This window comes from Terrapene carolina, unplaced genomic scaffold (genome assembly GCF_002925995.2).
Source record: "Terrapene carolina triunguis isolate 2854851 unplaced genomic scaffold, T_m_triunguis-2.0 Scaffold89, whole genome shotgun sequence".
NCBI lineage: Eukaryota > Metazoa > Chordata > Testudines > Emydidae > Terrapene > Terrapene triunguis.
In genome coordinates, this window is record NW_020664440.1 from 8023970 (window position 1) to 8051743 (window position 27774).

A 27774-nucleotide genomic window follows, 5' to 3' on the forward strand; every position below is an offset into this window, starting at 1 on the left:
CTAACACGGCTACCCCTCTGATATTTGAAAATACAGTACATTTTTGGTGTCAGACTCTCCCCCTAAGTAATGTTATACTTGTCTTGTACAGCTAGATCGTGTCATGATGCAATCACCATAGCAAGCAACTTGCTATGACCAGCAGGATCCTTGCTTCCAGAAAACAATGCAATAGGGGAGAATGCAGTGTACCGTTATAGATCTCCATTTCATTTTTATGTAATTACCTTAAGTTCAGCTGTGGGTCTATCTGCATTATGTCTTTTATCAATTTAATGTTTGCACAAAGTGTCTAAAGAAATAAAGATTATGCTAGACCAGCATAAAAAAGTGGGTAGCATTTTTTTAATAGTTTGATACTATAATGGTCAGTAATCGGTTTAGTGCTTGGAAAAATAAATGAAGCCAAATAATCTTTAAAATATATTATGTACAGTTGATATTATTTATCATCAATTTGAAATGTGAATATAAAAAATAACTTACAATTAGAGATTGGCAGGAGGTCAAACCCCATTGCTACCTTCTAACTATGTGTGTAGCATAGCTATCATATACCCATATATGCCGTGATTTTAACAGTCAAATCAACTTCAACAAACTATCCACTGAAACAAATCAAGAGGGGGTGGGGAAAGAAATGCACCCTGATGAAGAAGTCTCTGTCTACTCATATACCTCCTCAGGTCCGTCTGTGCAGCCATAGACTGTACCAGAAACTTCAGAGGAAAGTGTTAACCACCCCCACCACCAATGTGCAATCTTGCAATAACATCCCTATGGAGCAAGTTTCTTCCTAAGCCCAGGATGTTAGTGGTTGGCCTAAGTCCTGAAGCATAAGGGTTGAAATCTCTCATACATTTTTAATATTAAAGCCGATATTGTTTTTAATATCCCTATGAATGTCCAATCCTTTTTAGAATCAGACTAAGATCTTTGCCTTAATATCATGTGGCAAAGAGTTCCACTGGTTAATTATGTATTATGTGAAAATTTTCCATCAATTTTAAATATTTTGCTTTTTAATTTTATCGAGAGTCACCATGTTCTTGTATCAGGAGAAAAGGTTAAAAAGGGAATGCCTGGCTGATCTTCTTTATCCCATTATTTCATATATCTCTGTCATTCTGTCTATCTAATTTATCATGCACCCATCACTGTAATAGCTATGTGCCATGTCCATTCAATCCCTAGATGAAGTAGGCAGGACTACATTGGACCTGAAGGAAAATAACTCTTGTATTTTTAATGTTTTGAATTGAGCTCACTTGGCTTGAATAGAGTCACAGCAAAAGTAAAACCAAAAGCCAAGGTTTGTGTTGCCATGTGAAAAGGTGGAACTTTCTAGCTCTTTTAACTGACTTCAGTTTGGTCTGTTTTCCCACCAGCCACTGCCTTACGGAGGTACAGGGAATTTGAAGGCTGGGAAAGGAGTGGAGTCCGCGGGATTACAATGAGAATATGGGAAGGTTATGGAGTCTTACCAAGAATCTAAACATACACGTCCTCAGTACCAAACACCAGGTGAACTTTGCTTGAGGTTCTGAAATGTTCAGCAAAGAAACCTTTCAGGGGAGATGGGGGAGGTCCTGCAATTCTGCCACCAAGCCCCCTGCCTCCATATCTTACCTGCTGTGGCAGGTCTTCTGGGGGACTAGAGGAGCAGGCCCATTATCTCTGATGTCTTCCAGGGGCCAGTCACTGCAGGGGCAGCTGTATGGAACTCCTCCCCCTCTGTGTTGGATGGGCATCATCTCCCCCAGCGCAGTCTAAAGGCTGGCTAGCGAGCATACTCCTCCCAGAGCAACAAGACCTTAGGTGAGGAGGTCCTGCTGTTATGGTCCTTTAAATCTCACTGTATTTTGGTGCATTAAGAACTCTGAAATTCCATATCTTGCACAAGATCATTCCCTGTTTACTCATTGCCACTGTGAATACTTTGCGGGAACACACCTTAATAGAACTGATCTGATTAATTTCAAAGAAAGAGAGAGAGAGAGAGAGCTGCAACTATTCTAAACCCAACTGTTAAAGAAGAGCATATTCATGGCCATTTTTACTGTCTCAGGCCGACCATATTTTACTGGGCGCAGGCTTTAGGATACAAGGGATTTACATGCTTATTTTTGCAGCATGGAAGCAAGGCTGTAAATACATGTTGGGCTTATCATGACATTGTGAGAGCTCCTCTCTTCTGATTTATGATGATGGATTAGTAATGCACAGAAGCTTTGGGTTTACTGGGTTTTGCTGTTGGAAGGGTAAAGCTAATGATGTGATCTCTGTAGGAGGGATTTTTGACCCCATCACATAAATTCTTAGTTCATGAATCAGTGACCCAATAGACTGTAAAGTCTTCTATTGACTCATTATAAGTCTATCACCGGGCTGGCCAAACATTTTGGCCCAGATCCTAAAGTCTGACAAGAATGTGTTGATTAACCCCATCCCATCCAGTTCCATTAATACTTCTTACAAATTATACAGATATTCTAAAAAAATAATTAAGCCAATATATGTATATAACTTTAACTGGTTTTGAAATAAGAAACACCCAACACCCCCCCCCCCCATTTTTCCACCTTCAACATTTTTTATTCATTTTTAATTTTAATGTGATGAATGAAATTGAGGTTTTGGGGTTTTTTAAAATATTGAAATCTGTTCAATGAATGGTTTAATTTACTTCCCTTTACTAACCTAGATTCAGGAAGTGAGAACAGCTGGGCACAGAAACAGGCGGGAGGCAAATGCGGAATGCAAAAAATGTGTGAGGAATAGATGGATATAGGAGGGAAAATAAAGAGGAAAGTCAATTGGGTTAGTACCAAAGCCTTCCCACCTAGTGACATAAAAATACTTGTGCACCATGGGTCAGATGGATCGCTCTTTATAATATATCCTTTCCCCCTCTCCCTGGCCCTTATCTTGCAGAGGCTTATTATGCATGTGCTTAACTTTATGCACTGTGATTTGATTTGATGACAAGGTCTTTGCAGGATCAGGCGTACCCCACCACCCCGCTGCAAGGCAGAGGTCCTGAGCTTCTCTCCCGTCTGGTAGGTGGAGAATGAGGGTCAGGGGAAGGCTCTGTGAGCTGCACTTTAATGGTAAAAGAGCCAAATATGGCTTGCAAGCCACAGTTTGGCCACCCCTGTCATGGCTATCCACACTATATGAATATTTATACTGCCATCCTTACAGCGACTAGTGCCTCTCTTCTGGAGTAATCCCCACTGAAGTAAATGGGACTAATCAAGGAATAAAGTACAACTCTCAGTGAGTAAAGGTGGCAGAAGCTGGTCCAAAGAGTGAAATTCATGCCATGCAGGAGTCACAATGAGAGCTACGATACAACAGGGGACTGCTGCACTGTACTCCACGCTAGCTCTGCCTATGCTGGCACGGTGGCATGTACAGTTCCAGTGGGCAGAAGGAGCCAGTTAATAGCGGTTTGGCAGGGCTCCCAAGCCAGTCCAGAGATTGGAACTAATAGCCACGAAGGGGCTTCCCTGCACCTTATTCTTGTATTGGGAATAGATTCTATGGCCAAGATTTTCAAAGTGGTTAGTGATTCTGAGTGCACAAAATGAAACATGGAAGGGGTCTGATTTTCAGAAAGTGCTGCACACCCACCCTCTGAGATTTCTCAAGTTGGGCACCCAAAATCACTAGTCACTTTGAAAATCCTGTTCTATGTCCCTAACTCCTTTAAATTGCCTGCATTTAGCCTATTTACTCTGGCTCTGTGCAGGCTTAAAGGTGGAAGAGGTGAAGGTCAAATTCTGATCATGTGCGCAACTCCCTTTGAAGTAAATGGGAGCCATGTGCATATATCTAAGCATAAACTTAGGCCCAAACTATAATTTTACAGCTGGCTCCCAGCTTCATGAATGCCAAGACAGTAAAAGGCTCCATCCGAGTGAACTGATCAACACTATATTTTTATTCTTAATTTAAGGCACACATGCAGTGGGAGCAGACTTTGTTTTCCTCACTCTCAAAATCACCCTCCTCCCCGGAGTTGATAACATCAGTATAAAATGTTGCTCTCATCCCACAAACGAGAGAGACAGCTGAAAATATATGTCAAATAAAATACACAACCTTATGTCTTTCTGACTCTTCAGCGGCTGTTTTTAAAAATAGATTTGTTAATTTTGACTGACTAAAAGGTTCCTTCTAGGGATTTCAGTAGGTGACATGAAAAATGTTAATGCAAGTGATCAAGACAATGGAGGTTAAAACTGTTTTGAAAATATGTTTCTTTTATAGATCTCAGCTGTTGGAAGAGTTACAGAATAAATATATGGTAGTGCTGACATTCAGTGCTGTTTCATCTTAGCAAAAGAGTTTTTTCATAAAGCAATTTCTTTTCAAGGAACATATTTTGCAGCCAGTCTTAAAAAAAAAAAAGAAAAAAAAGAGAGAGTTCCCCCCCCCACCTAGTTTAATAAAATTAAAGTAATTTATGTCATATTGATATGTCGATATGTTTTTCAATAAACTTTTTCACAGAGTTTTTTTTAATTCTCTTCACTTTAAAAATTATAATTATACGTCTTCCTCCCACTTTGAAAATGGCATAAGGTGCTCATTTGCAGAGTTCTACTGTTCAAATCTTCACTGAGAATAGAAATGTCATGACTCAGTTAACAATGCTTTATTATTCACATTGATCTTTTTTTGTAGTGTTCTTTATCTCAAAAACATTGTAAATTAGATATCTTCCTCCCACTCTTTTGTTCATTTGCAAATTTTTATTATTCTAGTTTAAGAAAGCAATGGAGTGTCAAGAGTCAGTGTATATTGTTTATGTTCTTTTTTGCTTTAAAATTACTTTTAACTATACAAAGTAAGGCTGTACAGCCTGCAAAAAAAAAAATAACTGAATTTAAAGATGCTTCGAACCATGCTTGGAAGGAACAGTGTGTTTCTATTTTGTTTTCTTACACAAAAGATAACTGTAGTTGTAACGGACCTTGAAAGAAGGTTGACCAAGCATTTTATAGAATATTTTTGGATGTGTTAATCCAAAAACACCCCTATTACATTACCTATCTTATCCACTTCAGTTCTTAGGTATAATTTGTCCTCAGAATATAGATCTCGGCAAAACAGTCAAATGCATTTACAGTGTGTGAATCTGTCTACATGCATGTGTGTATTCAGAGGGCCACATTTTGAAATGCTCTGCACTCACAATATGAGTCAGATTTTCAAAGTATTTAGTTCCCCGGCTGGCACCAAAATAAGTGGCCAGCTATTCATGCAATCAGGGAAATGGCTCATGCAGACAATCATTCAATGGTGTTTGCCAATTTGGGGTGGGGTGGGGGTTGAAAATACATCAATGGTGATCATGTTTGAAAAGTTAGTCCTTTGAGTCCAGCATTATGTACTTCACGTGTACTTGGGCCTGAGCCGCCGAGTTTTGTTTCTGGATCAGAACCTCTACACTGTGTGGAGGTTCTAGTCTAGAATTCTGGTTCCGGCCCATCTCTAATTCCTACCAGATTTCTTTTTGGTTTGCATTGTACATTTTGGTGGTTGTGGTGGTGGCCTGAGGTTGCTGACTATAAACTCTTCCTCATAATAATGATTCTGGCCACCTCAAAACCCCCTTTGACACCCTATTTTTTTACTCTGAATTCTGTTTGGTTCAGCTGGTGGCAAGAAAATCTGTGTGAACTTTTCTATTTGCTAAGTCTTGAGAAGCAGATAAGCTCTTTGGGGCAGGGATGCTCTTTCTATTCCATGTTTGCACAGGGCCTAACACAATGGAGTCCTGGTCCTTGATTGGGGCTCCAGGTGCTACCATAGTACACAATAATAATAATAATTAATAATAAATAATGAATTAAAACTATCTTGCTTGGTCTTTTGGGTAGGGATATTGTTCTCCAATTTGTCTATTAAGCAACATCTATGTTTCTTTCACTTTAAAAAATAAGCAAATAATTCTAATGTGGGGCTGGTGCAGAGAGCAGCAGGTCCTTGTGGCATTTCACCTTTGTGGTAGCTAATCTTTTTTCCCTGTTTTTAATTAATTCCCTCATGTCTGTGGCCAAGGCACACTGGCATCATGCCATGACTCTTTCTGCATTTGAGAAGGTGAGAGTCCTCTCTCGGAGACTCCTAGAAGGTATGTCTCTGTTTCTGAGTCTGAAGTTAAGCTCCAGGTTGGATCACCTAAATGGCATAGCTGGTATGTTCTGGGAGGCAGCCCCACAGGGCTTTTGTAAAGAAGCTGTCCTGTTATTAGTTGTGGTTAGTGTTTTTTTTTACACTGCTCTTTTCTGATCTTTTTGCCACTAGGGATGATTGAACCAGTTCAGATCAACCCGAGCCTTTGCCTGAAACCACAACACCATCTTCCCTCTTCTGAACAGAGAACTGAGGTTTTGTATTTATATTTATTCTTATTAATGGAGCATGCTGTGGCCTGTCCTGGGCACCAGTGCAGGGGAGAAAGAGGGCTTGAAGCAGTCCTCACACTCCTGACCTGGCTACTCATATTGTGGGCAGCAGCATGGTCAGAACCACTATTACCCCTGTACGTAAGTGGGTTGGGGAGTGGGCTAGTAGGCACTGCCCCATAAATCTACCAGACAGCACAGCTACACCAGTATGCCAGCGGACATACACTGCACTGAATATAGGGCTGAGGCCAGGTAGGTCTCCTTTTTGGTGCAGGGAAAACCAAGAGGTGAATTCAGTCAGTATGTTTCCCTGGCTACTCCTGCAGTAATGCAGTTATGTGCTGTCCCACACATGGGGCTTGTGGCAAAGCCACCAGTGAGTATTATTATTTATTACAGTTAAAGAATAATTGGAAATGTCTTATCCACAGTATTCTTCACTGCAGATTGTGAAGCTTAAGAGTACGATGCATCTTTCTACCTGTACTGCTCAGCTTGTTTTGTTTTAAAAAATCCCTTGAAATTCTAGCTTTTGCTATGTTGATTCAGTCTTCCTGCATTCCTCTCAGGGTTCATTGTTCACCCCAAGTTAGACGATCTACCAATATGATCAAGTTTCCAAAACAAAATTTCTGATCAGACTAGAGGAGCCAAAAATGGACATTGTTTTATTAATACATTGACACTATTACTAAGGGTAAGTCTCCATCAGATACACATAATCATAGAAATATCGGGTTGGAAGGGATCTCGAGATGTCATCAAGTCCAGCCTCTCCAACTGCAGTAGGACCAAGTAAACCTAGACCATCCTGCGCAGGTCTTTGTCCAACCTGTTCTTAAAAACCTCCAATGATGAGGATTCCACAATCTTCCTCTGAAGCCTATTCTACATGTTAGATACCTGTGCAGTTAGAATTTTTTTGTAATATCTAATGCAGGGATGGGCAAACTACAGCACGGGGGCCGCATCCGGCCCTTCAGATGTTTTAATCTGGCCCTCGAACTCCTGCCGGGGAGCAGGGTCGGGGGCTTGCCTTGCTCCGGCGCTCCAGCCAGGGAGCGGGATCAAGGACTTGCCCCGCTCCACGCGTGCCGTGGCTCCCGGAAGCAGCGGCATGTCCCCCCCCTCCGGCTTCCACGGGTAGGGGCAGCCAGGGGGCTCTGCACGTTGCCCGTGCCCCAACTGCGGCCCCCGTAGCTCCCATTGGCCAGGAACATGGCCAATGGGAGCTTCAGGGGTGGCGCCTGTGGACGGGGCATTGTGCAGAGCCATATGGCTGCGCCTCCACGTAGGAGCCGGAGGGGGGACATGCTGCTGCTTCTGGGAGCTGCTTGAGGTAAGCACTGCCTGGAGCTTGCACCTCCGACCCCCTCCTGTGCTCCAACTCCCTGCCCCAGCCCTGACCCCCCCTGCCCTCCAAACCCCTTGATCCCAGCCCAGAGCACCCTCCTGCACCTCCAGCCCCTCATTCCCAGCCCCAGCCCAGAGCCCTCTCCCACACCCCGAACTCCTCATTTCTGGCCCCACCGCCCACACCCCATCTGGAGCCCTCACCCCCTCCCACACCCTAATCCCCAATTTCATGAGCATTCATAGCCCGCCATACAATTTCCATACCCAGATGTGGCCCTCGGGCCAAAAAGTTTGCCCACCCCTGATCTAACCTAAATCTCCCTTGCTGCAGATTAAGCCCATTACTTTTTGTCCTACCTTCAATGGACATGAAGAAAAATTGATCACAGTCCTCTTATTTGAAGACTGTTAGTAGGTCTCCCCTGATTTGTCAAGGTAGTTTTGAATTTTAATCCTGTCCTCAAGAGTGCTTACAAACCTCCCCTCCTCCACCCGGGCTTGGTGTCATCTGTAAATTTATAAGCAAACTCTCCAGTCCATTATCCAAGTCATTAATTAAAATATTAAATAGTACCAGATCCAGGACTGATCCCTAGGAGCGGGACCCCACTAGATATGCCCTCCCAGTTTGACAGCAAACCATTGGTAACAACTCTTTGAATATAATCCTTCAACCAGTTGTGCACCCACCACACAGTAATTTCATCTAGACCACATTTGCCTAGTTGGTTTATGAGAATGTCATCTGTGACTGTCAAAAGCCTTACTAAAATCAAGATATATTACATCTACTGCTTCCCTCCATCCATAAGGCCAGTAACCCTGTCAAAGGAGGAAATTAGGTTGGTTTGACATAATTTGTTCTTGACAAATGCATGATGGTTAGTCCTTATAACCATATCATCCTCTAGGTGCTTACAAATTGACGGTTTAATAATTTGTTCCAGTATATTTCCAGATATCAAAGTTAGGCTGAATGGTCCATAACTCCCCAGATCCTCTTTCTTCCCCCCTTTAAAGGTTTTATGTTTGCCCTTCTCCAGCCCTCCAGGACCTCACCTGTCCTACATGAGTTCTCAAAAATAATTGCTAATAGTTTTGAGATTAATTTAAATTGTTTTGCTCTGTTTAGTCTGCTAGAATATTTTTAAAAAAATTTAAAAAGGGGGGGAAAGACTAATGCTGAGTATATTAGGAGGGAAATGTTTACAAAAGTCATTTAATGAAACCTTATGAACCACTTAAAGCTTTAAGTTTAATTTTTGTACAGTGCTATCTATTGAAAAAATGAAACATTTGCATGGATCAGAGGCCAGAATTTGGGGATTTTCCAGAAGAAAATTAGCACAGCTCCCCCTTCCTGTTCCTTATTCTTTGGCAGTGGTTTACTTTCTGAATGACAAAGTATCCAAACCTTTTGAATATGCAAAAATTGAGCTGGAAATCACAGGAGAATCAGCTTTTCTCAAAATAATTTAGCCTTGGAGGTTCCAAGTTGTACGTTGAAAAAAGAAGTGATTTAAAAGAAAAAAAATCCAAATCTCTTACTAATTAAAAAGCTTTGGTTTACATTTGATCCTAGAAATGGATGTCTTGTTCCTTCTGCACCGCCCAGTCCTAACCACTATTCTTATTTTTGCATTCTCAACCTCATACACTACTTGAACATATTCTATATGTGGGAGATAGGAGGAGGAAATTACTTTATTTTGAATTCTGAAGCATATGACAGTATCACCTGAACCAAAGCCCATTGAAGCCAATGGAAAGACTCCCATTAATTTCAATGGGCTTTGGATCAGGCTCCAAAACAACTTTTGCCATTGTCCTTTCCAACTGATGTTCTCATTCAGTTATAGTTCTTGTTATCAAGGGGCTTAACAATTTTTTTATGGAACAGACAAGGAAATCAAAAGTGCCAAGAGTGTCTTTGGTGCTAGAGAAACAAACAAACAAAAAAGACAATCCCAACCGCAAGGAGGTTACAACTGAAATAAGGGCAATTCTTCCTCTTCCCATAACGCCTTTTGCTGCCCCTGTTCCTGCACGGTAATCGCATCAAAAGTACTATTGGCTTGATTTGTTAGCTTTGTGGGCTTTGAAAGGCGCTTAAGAGAGTAAGGTTCCCAAAATCTGATTGATATTCAGTGGAATTTGGGTGCCTATCTCCCCTTAGGCAACTTTTGCAAATTTCATCTATAACTGCTGTGACGGTACCTCCCATAAGGTTTTATGGGAATATGACATAACTGGAATATGTTTTGTGCTGCCTGTGCCATGTAACATATCTCTGTAAAGGTTATGGTCTACTATATCTATATGGTCTACTATATCACTTTGTACTTGAGGTTAAGAATATTGGCTGTATACTTGCTTGATTTCTAAGTAAGCTTTGTGAGGCATTTGGTCAGCTTCTTTAGGAAGGAATTCGCAAGGTTAAGTACCTGATCAGGAAGCACTTGGGGAACAATGAATTTTGGAATGCTCCAATCCACGTAAGAAGTCTTCCTGGAGACATACAAGATACCATGTGGACAATGGCTTCTGCCTGTAAAGACTGTGAGTCATGCATGGCCATGTGACTTGCCCAGCTGACTCCAGAACTCCATCTTGGAGCTGGACTTTGCATAGGAGTGAGGAGGGGGGGTCTCCACCCACAAGAGAAAGTCTATTTAAACCCGTGGGAGACCCCTCCATTTTGTCTTCAGCTGGCTAAAGAGGGAGTCTCTCCACCCCCCAGGATACTTGAAAGAAACTGGCACAAAGGACAGTAACTACAGGGGGTGTGAGTGATTGCTAGACCCAGGCTAAGAGGAGATTAGTCTGGAAAAGGGAGCATTCTGGAACTGGTGAGGATCTTATCTGTATTCAGTTTGATTAGACATAGATTTGCGCATTTTATTTTATTTTGCTTGGTGACTTTGTTCTGTCTGTTCCTACTTGGAACCACTTAAATCCTACTTTCTGTATTTAATAAAATCACTGTTTACTTATTAATTAACTCAGAGTATGTGTTAATACCTGGGGGAGCAAACAACTGTGCATCTCTCTCTATCAGTGTTATAGAGGGCGAACAATTTATGAATTTGCCCTGCATAAGCTTTATACAGAATAAAACGGATTTATTTGGGTTTAGACCCCATTGGGAGTTGGGCATCTGAGTGCTAAAGACAAGCCCACTTCTGTGAGCTGCTTTCAGGTAAAGCTGCAGCTTTGGAGCAAGTAATTCAGACCCTTGGTCTTTGTTGGAGCAGACGGGAGTGTCTGGCTCAGCAAGACAGGGTGCTGGAGTCCTGAGCTGGCAGGGAAAACAGGAGCAGAGGTAGTCTTGGCACATCAGTTGGCAGCTCCCAGGGGGGGTTCTGTGATCCAACCCGTCACAACTGCTATTTGTGCAAATTAAGAGCTTGATCCTGTAAATAATTGCACACGAGTAACTCTGCTAACATATATAAGAGTTTGTGTAATGACTACTGTTGGCCCTGGGGATTGAACTCAGGACCTCCATGGCCAAAAGCATGACCCACAGCCACTTTGGTGTCCATTAGCTGGTAGGTGTAGTAGACTAAATCTTGTATGGACCAGCCACTTCTGAGGGACATGTAACACACACAGAACAGATTCAGGCACACTCAAGTTTGTCAACGTGCATCCCAGTATCAGTATTCTTTATTCACTTATACTGATGCCACTCTTCCTCTGTCATCCTTAGGACTTGTTCACCATTTTATGGATGTATTATAAGACTGTGTTTGAAAGATATAATACAATCTGGAACCTAACTGTAAACCTAACCATGAACCCATGATCCACATGAGTAATCGCACTGAAGTCACCATTAAAGACTCGTGTGAGTAACTCCTTCCCAGTGGGAGTAAGAAAGTCACAGCCTGGACCTTGGAGATGAATTTAGACAGTATTTGGTCCTGCCATGCAGGCAGGGGACTGGACTCGATGACCTCTCGAGGTCCCTTCCAGTCCTAGAATCTATGAATCAACTAAATGAAAGAGGTGCCACCACTTTTACACCAAAATCAGGCAAATATCCAGTGCTAAGTCTGGCATTAATCCTTTCAGAACAGGGCCCTTGGTTTATTCCTCTTTGAATCTATTCTGTATTCAAAGCAAGTACGTTTTTTCTGTCACTATACCGCTATTGTTAACAACTATAAATGTATTAAAAACACAAGGGCATTTCAGTATGTGTATTGTGCATGAGAAATATTGTTACATGACAAGCTCCAATTGGCAAGTGAAAAGAGGTTTTATTGAAGGAAATAGCAGAAGCAAACAGTGAACTATGCAGAATAATGGTAATTGTTCCTTTAACATTGGCAGCACACGTTCACTTAATATGACTGCTCCTCTGTCTCTGCCTCATCCAGACCCAAAGGACCTGTTAGACAAGCAGGCAGCCACCTCTCTCTGGGATCAAGCTGTCAATGCAAACTTGCTTTCTTTCTATTTCTCTGAGCTAAGCTATACCCCCAGAGCTCCAGAAGCTTTTCCTGAGTGAAAGCTTTAAAAAAGCTCTATTCTAAATTACATCACACGAGCTGTTCTCTTCAGACTGACAGAACAAAAGAGGGGGAAAAAATGCCAAAAGTGCAGTCTGAATTACTTCTTAGTTACACTGAACGATTTGCCTCATCGTGGTTTAGCAGCACAGATTAATGTCGCCTTGACCTTGCCCAACTAACCCTCAATGAGCTTCCTGCTAATTAGTTTCTGATCAAAGCAAGCTCAATCAGTGGGGGTTGAGGGGAACAATAAAAAAATGCAGCGCAGAACTATTGTATTCAGCTCAGTTCAGTGCAATAGCAGAACATTCTGAGACCTATTCCAATGGTTACTAGTCTGATTTGTTTATTGAGTGCCAGAAGTGAGCCTGATACTTTACAAACATGTTAGATGCAAGCAGCCTATTATTAGAACATCCCAAAATGTGCTTGGTGCACAATCTTATAAGCTCACAATCTAATGCAGAAACACAGAGAAGGCCAGGTCAGGGGTGGGGTGGAGTGAGTCATGGCAGTGATCTTAACGGCCTCAATAGCCAACTTTGTTTGAGGCATCTCATGCTAAAGGCTATTACAGAAGTAGAGGGATTGGACGGACGTTTTCCAATCCTGCTGCTGCTGAATGGGGAGAGGATAAGCAGGCAGACATCCCACTCCTTTAAGGGGCCTTAAGTTGGATTAAAGAGGTAGAGAGTCCCCTAAAGCAGCAAGAAGTGGCCAGATGTGAGGGGAGTTCTTTTGTGATCCTTTCCACTCCAGCAGATAAATAAAGGTAGGGCAGAGGTGCGATCTTTTGGGATAAGAGGTAGTTAAATTCTGGTTTAAGCAAAAAAACAGCAAGATTCATTAGGCAGCCAGCGATAGTTGCCCGGAATTTTCAGCTTTGCATCAACCCAAAGTAAACCGCTGGGTTTGGGCAGCTGAAATTCTGCAAACTGAAACAAGCTGGTTTCATGCAGCTCACATTCTGATCCTCGCGGCTATTTATCAAAAGATCTGTCATAAGGTGCTGTTGCAATATTCACAAGAGAAAGAGTGTTTAACCTAGGTATCCAAGCAAAGTGCCCAACTAAGGTAAAGTGGGTGAGATAATATCTTTTACTGGACCAACGGTCTAATAAAAGGTGTTACCTCACCCACCTTTTGTCTCTCATATCCTGGGACCAACACAGCCACAACAATATTGCAAACAGCTGACATAAATAAATACAAAGTGCAATTGAGCTCATTCTGATGGTATGGTGGCCTACATACATTTCCTTCGTAGTTCTGAGTTGGATACATTATTTTACACATCTTAAACTGTTGCTGGTTCTAATACATATGCACACACCTTCTAGAGATGGGCTGACTTGAATCAGATGACAGATCAATAAATAAATAAAGCCAAATGATATGGAGACCGGGTTCCTTACGCAATAGTAAATTATATATAATTAAATTCTTTCTTCTGCATGACAGGTGCTATATAAATGGTTATAATTACCGTAACACCATTTAATATTCCTCACAGAAAGGGGTAGCTCAGACAGGTGGGGAAGCTTACCTGAGTCTCCAAGAGGCTGTAAGATAGGACCGGCCAATTCTGAAAAACAAGAATTAAACAAAAAGCATCATGAGGCTGGATTTTGTAGCAGCACTAGTATGGCCTGGATATCAGAAAACCAATATATGTATCCTAAAGCCCTACTATTTTAACTGAAGAGACAGAGTCCTCTCTTGTACCACTGGCATGCCATATGTGCAGAATTCCCATTGATCAGAATGAGCTCAATTGCACTTTGTAGGCTATGTCTACAGTAACTTTCACCCTGAATGGTCCCAGAGCACTTTACCTACAGAGGGATCAGTTCGCCCACCACTGGAAAACAAAGAGTTTTGCGGATGTGTTTAACCTCCACTCTACAACACTGTACAAAAATTTAGGACAGGTCATCAAGAGGAATATAGCTAGGCAGAATAAAGTGATATGTGCCCAGGACACCTGCTCTAATACTCTGCGTGTGCATTGGGATCGCAGGCAGGGCTGGCTCCAGGCACCAGCAAACCAAGCAGGTGCTTGGGGCAGCACATTTTCAGGGGCCGCATTCCAGCCAGCCTCTTTTTTTTTTGGTGCTTGGGCGGCAAAAGCCTAGAGCCAGCCCTGGCAGCAGCAGCGCGTCCTGCACTGGTGGCACCCTGGGGCCGCTGCGGTTCGCGTCGGGGAGCAGCGCCCACACCTTATGGCCGGGCAGGCTCTGAGTGCAGGACACTCGGGCTGGGGGCCGCCCCTCGGGGCACATGGAGCCGCCTGCAGGTGCCGCAGGGCGGCCGCCCCCCAGCACCGCAGCCGGGGCTGGGCGAAGCAGCCAGAGCCACCCAGGGACTGCGGCAGGGCAGCCAGGAGCGGGGCCATAGAGGGCGGGGCGCTGCTGTGCAGGGCCCGTGTCCCGCTCTCCGGGGCTCCGCTCCCTCTGGGGCTACCCTGCCCCGGCTCCTCAGCTCCCTGCCGGGGCGGTTCCCCGGCTCTGTCCTCCCCAGTCCTGGCCGGTCCTGGAGGCGGGAGCCCTGGCTAGAGGAACCCTGGGCTGAGGCGCGGCCTGGGAGCCCCGCTGCTTACCCGGACCCTGTCAGCGCTGGACCGGCTGGAGGCGAGGGGGGAGCCCAGCGCTGGGGCGGCGGGTGGGGCGGGTGGGGAAGAGCCCAGGGTTGGAGCGGCAGGGGGTGCAGGTGGGGTGGGGGGGAGAACCCAGGGTTGGGGCAGCAGGGGGTGCAGGTGGGATGGGGGGAGAGCCCAGAGTTGGGGCGGCAGAGGGTGCGGGTGGGGTGGGGGGGAGAACCCAGGGTTGGGGCAGCAGGGGGTGCGGGTGAGGGGCAGCCAAAATTTTTTTTGCTTGGGGCGGCAAAAAACCTAGAGCCGGTCCTGATCGCAGGGACCCGGGGAGAGGAACCACCATGAGCAGCAGGTAAGGCATGAGTGTGAAAAGGTGGCTTCCCCTTTCCTTCCTCAGTGACTCTAAGATGGTACAAACAAGAGTGCCTCTAGCAAAGGATTACATAGTGAAGTCCATTTCCAAATGGATGCTGAGAGTCTTCTTAAAAGTACAATTGAGAATTATGATGTCTTAAACTCTGACAGTTCCTCAGAGGTTAAATGAACATGGGCTATTTATTCAATTTCTTTGTGCCCCGATTTATCTTCTGTAAAACAGGGACAACTCCTGTCTATAAAGTGATGTTTTGGATATGCCAATTCAGCTGCAGAAAGTTTAATCTGTGGTGAATTATGTTGCACATAATTAAATTTCTGTAGCTATTCAGTTTATGGCCACTAGTTAGCTCCAATAGCTAGGATAAACTTGATAGGCTTGCAAATGTCTTTCCAGCCTGCAAGTTTCCTGTTTTTTTTTCCCCCTCAGTCTCATTTCTACACTTGCCAATACTCCCCCTCTTGCTTCAGAGCATTAGTAATGCCAATAAAACTCAGCGTGCCCAGTATATTAGCTAAGTTGTTTCCATTTTAACCAGAGAAAAATCTATTTAATTTAGTATATTTGGCATGAGGGAGTTGTATTTGTATCTGGGTTGGGCCACGATAAGCCAATTGTCTGTCAGAGGCATAGTGCATTATGTTTAATTTTGCTTTTAGCAGTACATTTACTGGAATCTTCTGTTTGGAAAGTTGGTCTGAGCTTTGGTAATCTAATTTTGGTCTGGTGGGTGGCGATGGAAATATGAACTATGGGAAACAAAATGTTATTGCCACATGTGCTGGATTGTGGTTTGGTAGCAGGAGTTGCCTGTAATCGAGTGGTCATCAAAGCATTTCTCAGGGGATGCAATATATATATCTATCAGTTTTCAAAGAGTAAAGAAAGGTACAACGGTTATTGTGACATAGGTTTTCAGCATGTTTCTGATTATCCTCTTGGCTGGAGAGTTGGGATTTCTAATTGTAAGGTTAAGGAATCCTTTTTATCTATCTCTTGCCTCCTAATCCTACGCTAGACAGTATTGTTTTCTGTGCCTTTTGTCTTCTGCCGAAGGAGACAATCTCTGGCTCATGCGAACATCTTGTTAAAGTCTGTTGAGGCTTAGGGGGTGTGACAGTTTTCTTTCTGAGCCTTTTTATTGGGGATTTTTATGCCTGATTTTCAGGGAGGTCTTTGAAATATCTTTTATGTAGCAATCATTTCCCTGTTTCTTTGTTGTCCCAAGATGTTGAGGTTGTATTTTTCTCATCTGTTGCTGTTTATATTTGGTTCTGGTTGGTTGTAACACTTTGGCTTGAAACTCTGTGCTATTCTATCATTCTGCACCGTTCTGAATCTCAAAAATGTTGCTAACTGCCTTAGAACTGTAGCAGAGCGGATTTTTGTTTAGAGCAAATTGAGTTTTAAAATCCCTGTTGTCACTTTAAGAAAGGATTGAGTGAAAAGTCTGAAATGTTATGAAAGGATTCCCACAAAAGACTACTGAAGAGAAGAAATACAAAGAAACCAGACAGATTTTCAATAGCGATCTGGGTCTGATTTTCAAGTAGGCCAGGTTTGCAAAAGTGCTCCGCACCCAATAGCTCGCATGGTAAGTGTGATGCTTATGACCAACTTATCAAAAGGCCTCAGTAAAAGGGTTGGTTGAAAAATTTCTAATTTGACGTGTTTCTTTGAAAACTAGAAACAAGTTTTTCCTCACAAATTTTCATGACAAATTGAGCCCATTTTTTGACTAGCTGTAGAGATGGCCACAAAAATTTTCAATAAAAATGCATTTTTTGCCAAAATGTTCCCATCTTTTTTTTTTTAACCAGATCCACTCAGCATGCACCACATTTTTGAAAATTGGCCAATTAGTTTGATCTGAAATGACAGCTGAGCCCTTCTGAAAAATCTGGACCTGAATGTGGGAGCTGATGTTGGGAAAATCTTGCCAACAGGGCACTTATTGCATAATCCCAGTTTGCAGTGGTGAGCACTTACTCATACTAGTAGTCCCAGAGCATTGATTACGGCCACAACCCCGCAAGCTACGAGGGATCCATGCAGACTCTGGGGTCCATCCATGCAGATTCAGGATCAGGGATTAAGTGCTCGCTGACATGAGCCAGAGCTGCATGCTCTAGTCGATAATGAAAATGAATACAATGCTTCTCTGGTTTTCATAATGGGAAAATGACTGCACCACTTCTGCCTCGCAAAAGAACTGGTGTAAAATCTTGACTCCATTTAAGTCAATGGCAAAACTCCCTTTGATTTCACTGCGGTCAAGATTTCAGCTCAGAGTTTTTTCTATATAACTTACTGCAAAACTCCCATTGATGTTAATAGGAGCAGGATCACATCCTTATTAATTGAAGAAGAAAGGGCCACGGTTTAGCCGCTTTCCTTTTGCTCTAGTAATTACCTGCACCTATTTTTGTCTCCCCTACAAGCAACTTGGCCCATGTAACACATTGTTTCCCTCCCTCCCCATGTTTCAATTTCAGCTTCCCCAATTTTTTTCAAGGTGTTATGCCTTAAATAATCTTGTTTCATTCCCCACTGCCCTTAAAACACTCTGTTCCAGATCTGATTTCATCTTAATTTATATTACCAACTGTGTGTGTTTTGTTAATGGGTTTTATATGCAGCATAATACATATTGGTATAGCACTGATGTTTATAAAAATCAAGTTTCATACTGTACTTATTTCTCTTTCGGTCACATAAAATGCTCAAACATGGCACTGTTGCAGATTAACAGTCATTTAAAAAATAGGCTTTATGTTTGTATTTTTTCTCACTCCCTTCATTACATCCACAAGTTAGTTACTTGGATTAGAGTAATGGAAATCTTGTGGGACCATCAAAAGGGCATTTATTTGCTATTGAAATATCAATTAAGATAACATGCAAACTAATATAGTAATCAAATAAACCTGATGGATAACATAAACTTTTTTAAAAGCTGCGGAGGCACGCTAACAAATCTATTTGATCAATATATGGGATGCAAAAAACGGGAAGACAAGATTGACTGATGAATAAAATGAAACTGACACAAATAGGCTGACAGCCAGTTGTAAGTCTCTTTAGGGCAAATGCAATTAACTCAGAATAATAGACTCAAATTTGATGGTTAGAAATGCATTTTTATTAACAATCACAGCCTGAATCATTATGCACTCCTATGAATAAAATTGTACTTATATTGCGTATGTGTATGTATATATGTATGTACGTATATGTACAAAAATAGACCTCACTGGGTGAGAGCGTTGTTTTTGAGTGTCAAAGAGAATAACAGGATTTGATTTAAAATAGAAAAGCATAAACAACTGTAAATCTAAATATTTAAAACCATTACATAAAATCAAGCATACTACTTTTAAACATAAAGGCAATACGCACCCGTCTAAGGACTGCTGGTCCTTTTGGGATGTGAAATTGCAGTCAGGGATTTACAGATTTCTTTTTGAAGAAGAGAAGTCATTACTAGAAACATAAGCTCATTCGCTTTACTTTAATAGCTATTTTAAATCATTCATTTAGAAAATACATTAACAATTTATTGTATCAGCAATATGTTTCTATTGGCATTCAGTCTCCATGCTTTTTTATTTCAAATTATTTCATTAAAAGACTATTAGAATTAGCAAAATGATCCTACCAATTTCTGCAAATGCTACTCTTGAAAAGGATATTTTCCTGATTATTAACAGGTATGAAGTATTAACATTTTTAAGGGGAGGGAAGATACTCAATTGTTAATATGTCCTTTTTCTTTTGACCTTCATTACAGAGGTTGATTGCTATTTGTAAATTACTTTAAATATAATCTAATTTAATTTCTGAATAAATATAATCTCTAGTTTTGCATGGATCCCACAGGACACAGATATGAAAAGAGATGCCTTGCAGATATGCATATAATGGCAAAGTGTCCTTTTTGTCAGAAATGGGTACAATATACAGTACCATTCAATACATAGAATCTATAGATGATGTTAACAAGCACAGTGTAAAATGACTACACTACTGAGGAACCCACAGTGCTTGAGGGTTAAATCAATGTAAATATCATGCCTGGATGACAACAAGGAGTGCTAATAGAAAAAATAGGCTCCACACTAAAATTACTTTAGGTCAAATGCTGTCCTCTGCTTTGTGGTGTGGACAGGAGCAATGGAACAATGAATGGCCAGGAAATCAACAGAAAGGGAAGTGACATATTCTCCACCCACCCACAGCCTGTGGAAACCCTTTTGTACAAATGCCATGCAGCTGGTCAGTGCAGTGCAGGTTTGTTGGGTTGGAGCCAGGGAACAGCTGCGCACAAGTTATGCTTCTTTAAAAGTGACTTTAACCCTCCCCATTCCCAGGAAGAAAGTGAGCAATGTACAGTTACACTGGGAACCTGGGCTACATGACCACTGGTTGGAAGAGGCCAGTGAGAACCACAGAGAGCAGAGACCAGATTCCCTTGTAAATCCGTAGGTTCAGACAGGTTTTAAGGCTGCCATTTTACATGCCTCCTCCATATAGCCATAAACGTCTTTGCCCTGAGGGAAGAATTTCTCAGAAACTCCAAAAGGTTAATCCTCATGGATGGGTTTGTTTGTTTTTTCAAACACTTTTTCTCCTCCCATGATTTATGACAGGGCTATTATGGCTGTCTATCCCAGGGTTTCTTAAACCTTCTTCTGAAGCAGCTGATACTGGCTATTGTCAGAGACTGGATGCTAGACTAGATGAACCACTAATCTGATCCCGTCTTGCAGGTCATATGTGGCTATATCATCACCACATATCGTGTGCATATATATGTAGAAAATGATTGTGTGGGGTGGTATAGCATAAAGTTGTTCTGTTCTGAAATGGAAGCTGTTGAGAGTTTGGAATATTAAGGAGTCCCTATGGAGATGGATTTGTGGGCACAGTTCAGGTGAAGTGGTCAAATTTGCACAATCCATGCAATTTATGATGTGGCTCTTCAACCTTACACACTTGATGATGATATCCATATATCTGTCACTGGATGCTAGTGGAAAAAAATCTTACTTCTTGCCTGCGATGTCATCAGAAATGCTGTATTTTGTGATTATAGCATAACTACTGTCAAATCAGTCATTTTTAAATGAGGGAAATGCCCTAAAACAACTTACATGCAGGGCTTCAGGATGTAAACAAACTAAAGTTAAAGGGCCAGATCCTCAACTGGTGGAAATGGGTGCAGCTCCTATTGATCTCAGCAGAGTTGAACCCATTTACACCTGCTGAGAATCTGGCACTATAGGCTAGATCCTCCTTTCATTTCATTGATTTTATACCAGTGTGACTCCATTGATCTCCATGCAGTTATTCCTGATCTACAATGGAGTAAGTAAGAGGAGAATCAGGCCCTGTATGCTGATTTTTCACTGATATGATCATCCTCCCACAAAACAAGAATGATTCATTTTATCCATAAATGTCTCGAAGCTTGAGACAGGTCACATTTAAACTGGTTTCACACCAACCTCACCCCATTGATTTCAATGTCACTCCTGAATTACATGGATAATGTGAAAGGAAAACCAGGCTCTTAAAATCATATCTTAAATAATTTGTCTCTTACTAGTCTCTTAAAAATCATCTCTCTCCAAAAAATCAGCAAGCGAGAAGGAGGCTGTTTTTAAGTGCATGCTATTTTTCTTAACACAATTGTCAGTAACAGCAATATACATCTTCAATAAGTGAGCATTTTCCACAGTGTTTACATTTTCTGTTCCCCTCAGTCATTTAAAAACTGTATTTAAGCTCAGAGCTTTGCTGGGTACATTCTCTGATGCCCCGGAGAGTGTTTAAAAGGGGATTGCTGGTGTGTAGGAATGCCACGGCAACACCCTTTATGCCCCAGTTGTGTATAGATGGCACAGAAGTTTTTCTGTGCCATTGGAAGACAACTGTATGAAGGGGAAATCCTCACGTAGGATGACATAAAGACTGCACCAAATAACCAGATTGAATGGAGAATTTGGGCCAAGGACTGTAGAGTCTTCCTTTTAGATCATTTCAAGCACTTATTTCATTCCTCCTCCTCTCACCAATGAGGTCCAGGAAGCAATGGCTAATTGTCCTGTGTTCAGAGCGATAAGGATTTATGCCAATAATCCACCTTCCCCATCAGTTATCCCACCCCTTTCTCTGATTAGCATGCCGTGCATGTGACTGTGAAGCAATAAACAGGCAAATTGGTCAAAAAGGCCATTTATAGTAGTAGCTTCTGTTTAAGAGGCGCATCGCTAATCAGATTCACTGAGTCAGCATCAGCCCCTAGGCTGGCTTCTACTAGCCATCATGTTGACTTAGTGCTACAGGCGTGAACTGGATGAGCCTGGGTTTTGAATCCAAAGAACAATGCCAACAAGAATCACAGTGGATGGAGTTGGAAAAGACCCCATGGGTCAACTAGCTAAACCCCTTGCATGGAGTGAAATTTTCCTGTAGGCTAATACCTTAGGTGTTTTCTCTAACCTCTTCTTAAACACCTCTTAGTGACAGTGCCTCAACCTCTTCCTTAGGCAGCTCATTCCATTGCCTAATCATCTTTGCTCTTAAGACGTTGTTTTACCGTCCAAGCTAGATTTTTCCTTTTCCTAAATAAGCAGCATGGCAGGTGTCCTGCTGTGGAAACTGAAAAAAAACCTTAATGTAGTTTGGGGGGAAGAGTGGGGGAGGCAGAAGGGATTGTGAAGAAGTAAAGTGAAGCCTGCCCGTTCCTGGATTTACTTATTTATTTTAAAATATTAAAGGGCTGAATTCTGTTCTCTCTCACATCTATCTAAATCTGGAGTAATGCATCAAGACACAAAAGGAGTTACTCTGGTTTCACACTGATGTAAACAAGTTCTGAATTTGGCTCCAGGTTGCTAAGCTATGGTAGCTGTTTTATATATATTAGGTAATGCTGTGGTAATAAAATAAGATTGAAATTATTTTAGTTATTAGAGTAGCTCTAATAAGACAGTTTTCTAGGGTACTGAGTAGCTGGCACCCAAAAAACATCTAACATTCCCAGTATTATAGTACATAAATACCTCCAGCAATCACCTGATCTGTTTGATTTTCTAGTAAAACACAGTGACCCAGCATTTTATTAATAGTAGTATTAACAACAGTGGCTAGAGACCCCATGATTGGAGCTCCAGGTGCTCTACATACACATAGATGGAGGCAATCCGAAAGAGCTGACAATCTAAATAGACTATGGAAGTCTGAGGATTTTACACGTGGGAACTGTAGCACAGAGAGATCATAGAAGATTAGGGTTGGAAGGGACCTCAGGAGGTCATCTAGTCCAATCCCCTGCTCAAAGCAGGACCAATCCCCAACTAAATCATCCCAGCCAGGGCTTTGTCAAGCTTGACCTTAAAAACCTCTAAGGAAGGAGATTCCACCACTTCCCTAGGTAACCCATTCCAGTGCTTCACCACCCTCCTAGTGAAAAAGTTTTTCCTAATATCCAAACCTCCCCCACTGCAACTTGAGACCATTACTCCTCGTTCTGTCATCTGGTACCACTGAGAACCAGATCCATCCTCTTTGGAACCCCCTTTCAGGTAGTTGAAAGCAGCTATCAAATCCCCCCTCATTCTTCTCTTCTGCAGACTAAACAATCCCAGTTCCCTCAGCCTCTCCTCATAAGTCATGTGCTCCAGCCCCCCATATCATTTTTGTTGCCCTTTGCTGGACTTTTTCCAATTTTTCAACATCCTTCTTGTAGTGTGGGACCCAAAACTGGACACAGTACTCCAGTTGGGCCTCACCAGTGCCGAATAGAGGGGAATGCTCACGTCCCTCGATCTGCTGGCAATGCTCCTACTTATACAGCCCAAAATGCCGTTAGCCTTCTTGGCAACAAGGACACACTGTTGACTCATATCCAGCTTCTCGTCCACTGTAACCCCTACGTCCTTTTCTGCAGAACTGCTGCCTAGACGTTCGGTCCCTAGTCTGTAGCTGTGCCTGGGATTCTTCCTTCCTAAGTGCAGGACTCTGCACTTGTCCTTGTTAAACCTCATCAGATTTCTTTTGGCTCAATCCTCTAATTTGTCTAGGTCCCTCTGTATCCTATCCCTACCCTCCAGCATATCTATCACTCCTCACAGTTTAGTGTCATCTGCAAACTTGCTGAGGGTGCAGTCCACGCCATTCTCCAGATCATTAATGAAGATACTGAACAAAACCCGACCCAGGACTGACCCTTGGGGCATCCGCTTGATACTGGCTGCCAACTAGACATGGAGCCATTGATCACTACCCATGGAGCCCGACGATTTAGCCAGCTTTCTATCCACCTTATAGTCCATTCATCCAGCCTATACTTCTTTAACTTGCCGGCAAGAATACTGTGGGAGACCGTATCAAAAGTTTGCTAAAGTCAAAGAATAACACATCCACTGCTTTCCCCTCATCCACAGAGCCAGTTATCTCGTCATAGAAAGCAATTAGGTTAGTCAGGCATGACTTTCCCTTGGTGAATCCATGCTGACTGTTCCTGATCACTTTCCTCTCCTCTAAGTGCTTCAGAATTGATTCCTTGAGGACCTGCTCCATGATTTTTCCAGGGACTTAGTTGAGGCTGACTGGCCTGTAGTTCCCCCAGATCCTCCTCCTTCTCTTTTTAAAAGATGGGCACTACATTAGCCTTTTTCCAGTCATCCGGGACCTCCACTGATCGCCATGAGTTTTCAAAGATAATGGCCAATAGCTCTGCAATCACATCCGCCAACTCCTTTAGCACCCTTTGATGCAGCGCATCCAGCCCCATGGACTTGTGCTCGTCCAGCTTTTCTAAATAGTCCCGAACCACTTCTTTCTCCACAGAGGGCTGGTCACTTCCTCCCCATGCTGTGCTGCCCAGTGCAGTAATCTGGGAGCTGACCTTGTTTGTGAAGACAGAGGCAAAAAAAAAATTGAGTACATGAGCTTTTTCCACCTCCTCTGTCACTAGGTTGCCTCCCTCATCAAATCATTTGTACAAGCTCACACAGGAAGTCAGTGGCAGAGCCATGAACTGAATGTTGCTCATCTGTCCCGTAGGCCAGCGCCTTAACCACAAGCCAGGATTCTCCAATTTTATATAGTCTTGAAAATTATCATCATCCTACACTGGGTTTCCTGAAGTTATCATTTCTCTTTATTCCCTGATCAAAGAAAGGGCTACGGTTTTACATTTCCTATGTATGATTTATGTTTGAAAATGTTGGAAACTCATTTCACTATCCTCAGCAATAATACTAGCCTCTTCCAAGCTATGCTGTCTGCAGTGACTGTGCATTCATGGCTTACTGAAGACCCTCACGAATCACCTTATCTTTCATTTCAGCCCCTTTTTAGTTTAGTTTTTATTTTTGCAGGTAAATATTTGCCTAATTCCAGTGACACTCCTGAAATTGTACTGAGAGAAGGTGAATTTGTGACATTTCAAACTATACTGATCTTAAAACAAAATCCCAATGAAATCACCAGGAAGCAAAATTCCATTAAAATCAAAACAAAATAAAGCTATAAAATACTATTTTCCTGTTTTAAAAAAAAGGATAAAATTAGATAACTATTATTCTCTGGAAATTCACACTTGTCTGCCTAGCTTCATAGATTTGTAAAGCCGGAAGAGACCACTTGATGGTCTATCGTAGCACAACACAAGCCACAGAATTTCACCCAGAAATTCTTTCAGTGAAGAGAATTATTCTTCTTTACTACATAAGTGAACGCTGTCAAATCCAAACAGTAAGGTCAATTTAGGCCCCACATTTAGGGCTAGATCCTGCTCCCCTGGAAGTCAATAGTTTTGCCACTGATTTTGATGGGAGCAGGATCAAGTCTTTTATTTTCAACTTGAGGCATATAGGTTGGAATTATAAAGAATGATTATTTAAAATAGCAATGATGTAATATCAGTGTCAATTCCATTATTTTAACAGATGTAAATTTGCTCTGCTCTTGAACTCTGGTGAATTGTAATGGCAATATTAAAGAGATACTATTAAGACTACTTAAAAGAACTATTTGTAAAAATTGTCTCAGATAAAAAAACAGTATAAATTGCTTTTTTATTCAGTCTGTGCAATTATTTATTTGAATGGGTTTGTATATTATTACAAATTAATGGGAATAAGCCGCTAAAAGAGACATGTTAATAATACTAGTTGACATTGGATACAGGAGAGCGTACACTGCCTTGAGGATGAAGATGGCCTTCCTCCAAAGCAACTGCTAGAATAATCTTAGCTGCAGAGCAAACACAGTTATCGCAGTGCGCAGAATTATAGCTCGATGATGTAGAGAGATGCTGTAACTGAAAATCATCAGGTTAAGTATGTTTAACTGATGGAGCATATTTGTGTGCGTGTGCAGGGCAAATGTCCTTTCTGCAAACGCTACGGGGCCCTTTCACTGCCCTCTGTTTTCCCAGCATTCAAAGCATGGGTGCCGAGCTTCTTGCAGGATTAGGCTCTTATTTTATATGGTGTTTTTCATGGAACCTGTATACCAAAATATTCAAGAGTTAAAAAACAGAAAGAGAGAGAAACAAACACTGAGAGGTATTAGCAAGGAGGAGAATGTGTAGCTACAGCAGAGTTTGGAAATGGACTTTTCCTAACCTGTATACATCTCCTACCCAGAGAGGGCTGTATTTTCATCCAGTTCATGTTAAAATAACCAAACTTTCCTTCCTGAAAGCACTAAGGGCCTGATCCAAAGCCCATTGAAGTAAATAGGAGTCCTGACTGCAGTATGAGACCGAAAATCAGGAAACCTTGAATCTAATAATGCAGTACTGACACTAGGTCACTTTGAGCTCGATCCTGCTCCCATTGAAGCCAGTGGCAGTTTTAGCTCCTTGTGCTGTTGGGCCAGTGATTTTGGGTGGCACAAGTTTTGGTTGACCAACTTAAAACACAGAGGGCCTAACTGTCAGAGCATTTACAACTCGAAATGAAGTCCATGAGCGTTGCATCTCTGAAAAGAAGGTGCAAGATGGGCACTCTAAAATGGGGTAAACAAGATCAGTGGCCACTTTTAAATGTTTGCATTTCTGTGCTTCAGTCTCTCAACCTCTAAGATAAAGGTTATAGATAGGGTGAACCCAGTCTGCAAAGTTTTGATCTGAACTTCCTCAGGGTTCGAGAAGGTTCACCTGTAAGGTTTGACTTGGTTCATTATAGAAATAGGATCCAGCCACAAAGTTCAGATCTGGAGCAGAGTTTCACTCAAGTTTCTAAAGTTTTGGTTCAGGCCAACCTTCAAAGGTGTGAGGCTTAGCTCGTTAAAGTCAGCCAAGTACATTGACATCATATAGTGGAAGGTGTAAAGCATTATTAGTGTCTTCTCACCTGTCTTATTGGAAAAGTCCATTGTTTAAAGTTCTCTATGCAGAGCTGTAAACTGTCCAGTCAGTAGAACTATGCAAAATTACTAGGTGTTCCCCCTCACTGAGTATTCATGGGCACAACCAGAGATTTTCTTTTTCACAATTACTCATGAATTTGATCAAAGCTGAAATGCGTCTATTTCCATTAGCAAAGGCTTCTCTTTTTTTCGGTGCAGATAAAGTGAAATATCGCAAAGGGCAAAATCCTGAATCCCTCCCCCCCTCCCCATTTGCCCCTCGGGGTATAAAGCAGCTTTTTTTCATGGCAAAATGGCAGTCTTTTACTTGTGTACAATTGCCTCTGGTTTTTGTAAAAGCCAGGAAAAACCCAAGGAAGCTAAAGGTATAGTTGAAAGCAGCAGATATAAAACCTCTAGTAGTAGAACTCCACCTTGATTTAGTAAGTTGTCCATCCTGAACCCCATTAACAGTTTATCTATTAAACTGAAATACCAAATGCCCAGTTGCTTCCAGTGCTTTTTTGTTTTTTAAGCGAATGGCCATGACTTCACCCGGATTTGAGCTGACTGACCCAGAGCAGAGTGCTCCGTGATCTCAGGCTCTCAGAGAGTCTCAGCCTCCTTGTAACACATGTGGCTGGAGCAATCGGAACTCAGTCAGCACAACGTTTTAAAGGGCAGCCAAACCAACCCTGATGGGCACAGAGCAGTGAGCTTGGAAGGGCTTATTTGCCAGAATCCAAGCTCCTGATCTGCAGTTTTGCTTGTGTCTTAATGGTACATTCTACCCGGTGCTCTTGAGAATAATGAATGTATAATCCCATACGCCACAGTCCATTACCACACCGTATTTGAAAAAGTTCCCATTAACAAAACAAAATACACATAGGTAAAAATATCAATATGTCTCACTAAAGAGGAAAGATGGAAAATATGGCCAAGTCCTGGGCCACTAGGCAAAGCCACAATGGATTTACACAGGTGGAGTCAGGGAAGGACAGATTCGTACCTACCCCGTCAGAAAATCAAAGGGATGGTGCTAAGTAACATTGCACCAGGGCCACAGACTGTATTACAGCCTATTGGCAGAAGTAATGCCCACAGCCTTCCTCATCTTCCTATCCTATTACGGCCAGA

General features: G+C 42.2%; 1 protein-coding gene across 1 annotated transcript in view; it reads right to left on the reverse strand.

Moving 5' to 3' along the window:
* MDFIC2 (MyoD family inhibitor domain containing 2) overlaps nt 1-22431 on the reverse strand; it is a 34018-nt gene extending 11587 nt beyond the window's left edge. The window contains exons 1-2 of the mRNA XM_029911191.1: nt 22335-22431; nt 13845-13883 (exon numbers count right to left, since the gene is read on the reverse strand). Of these exons, the coding sequence (XP_029767051.1) occupies nt 13845-13883; nt 22335-22431 (136 nt within the window). The remainder of the gene's footprint in view (nt 1-13844; nt 13884-22334) is intronic.
* Between the last annotated feature and the right edge of the window lie 5343 nt (nt 22432-27774).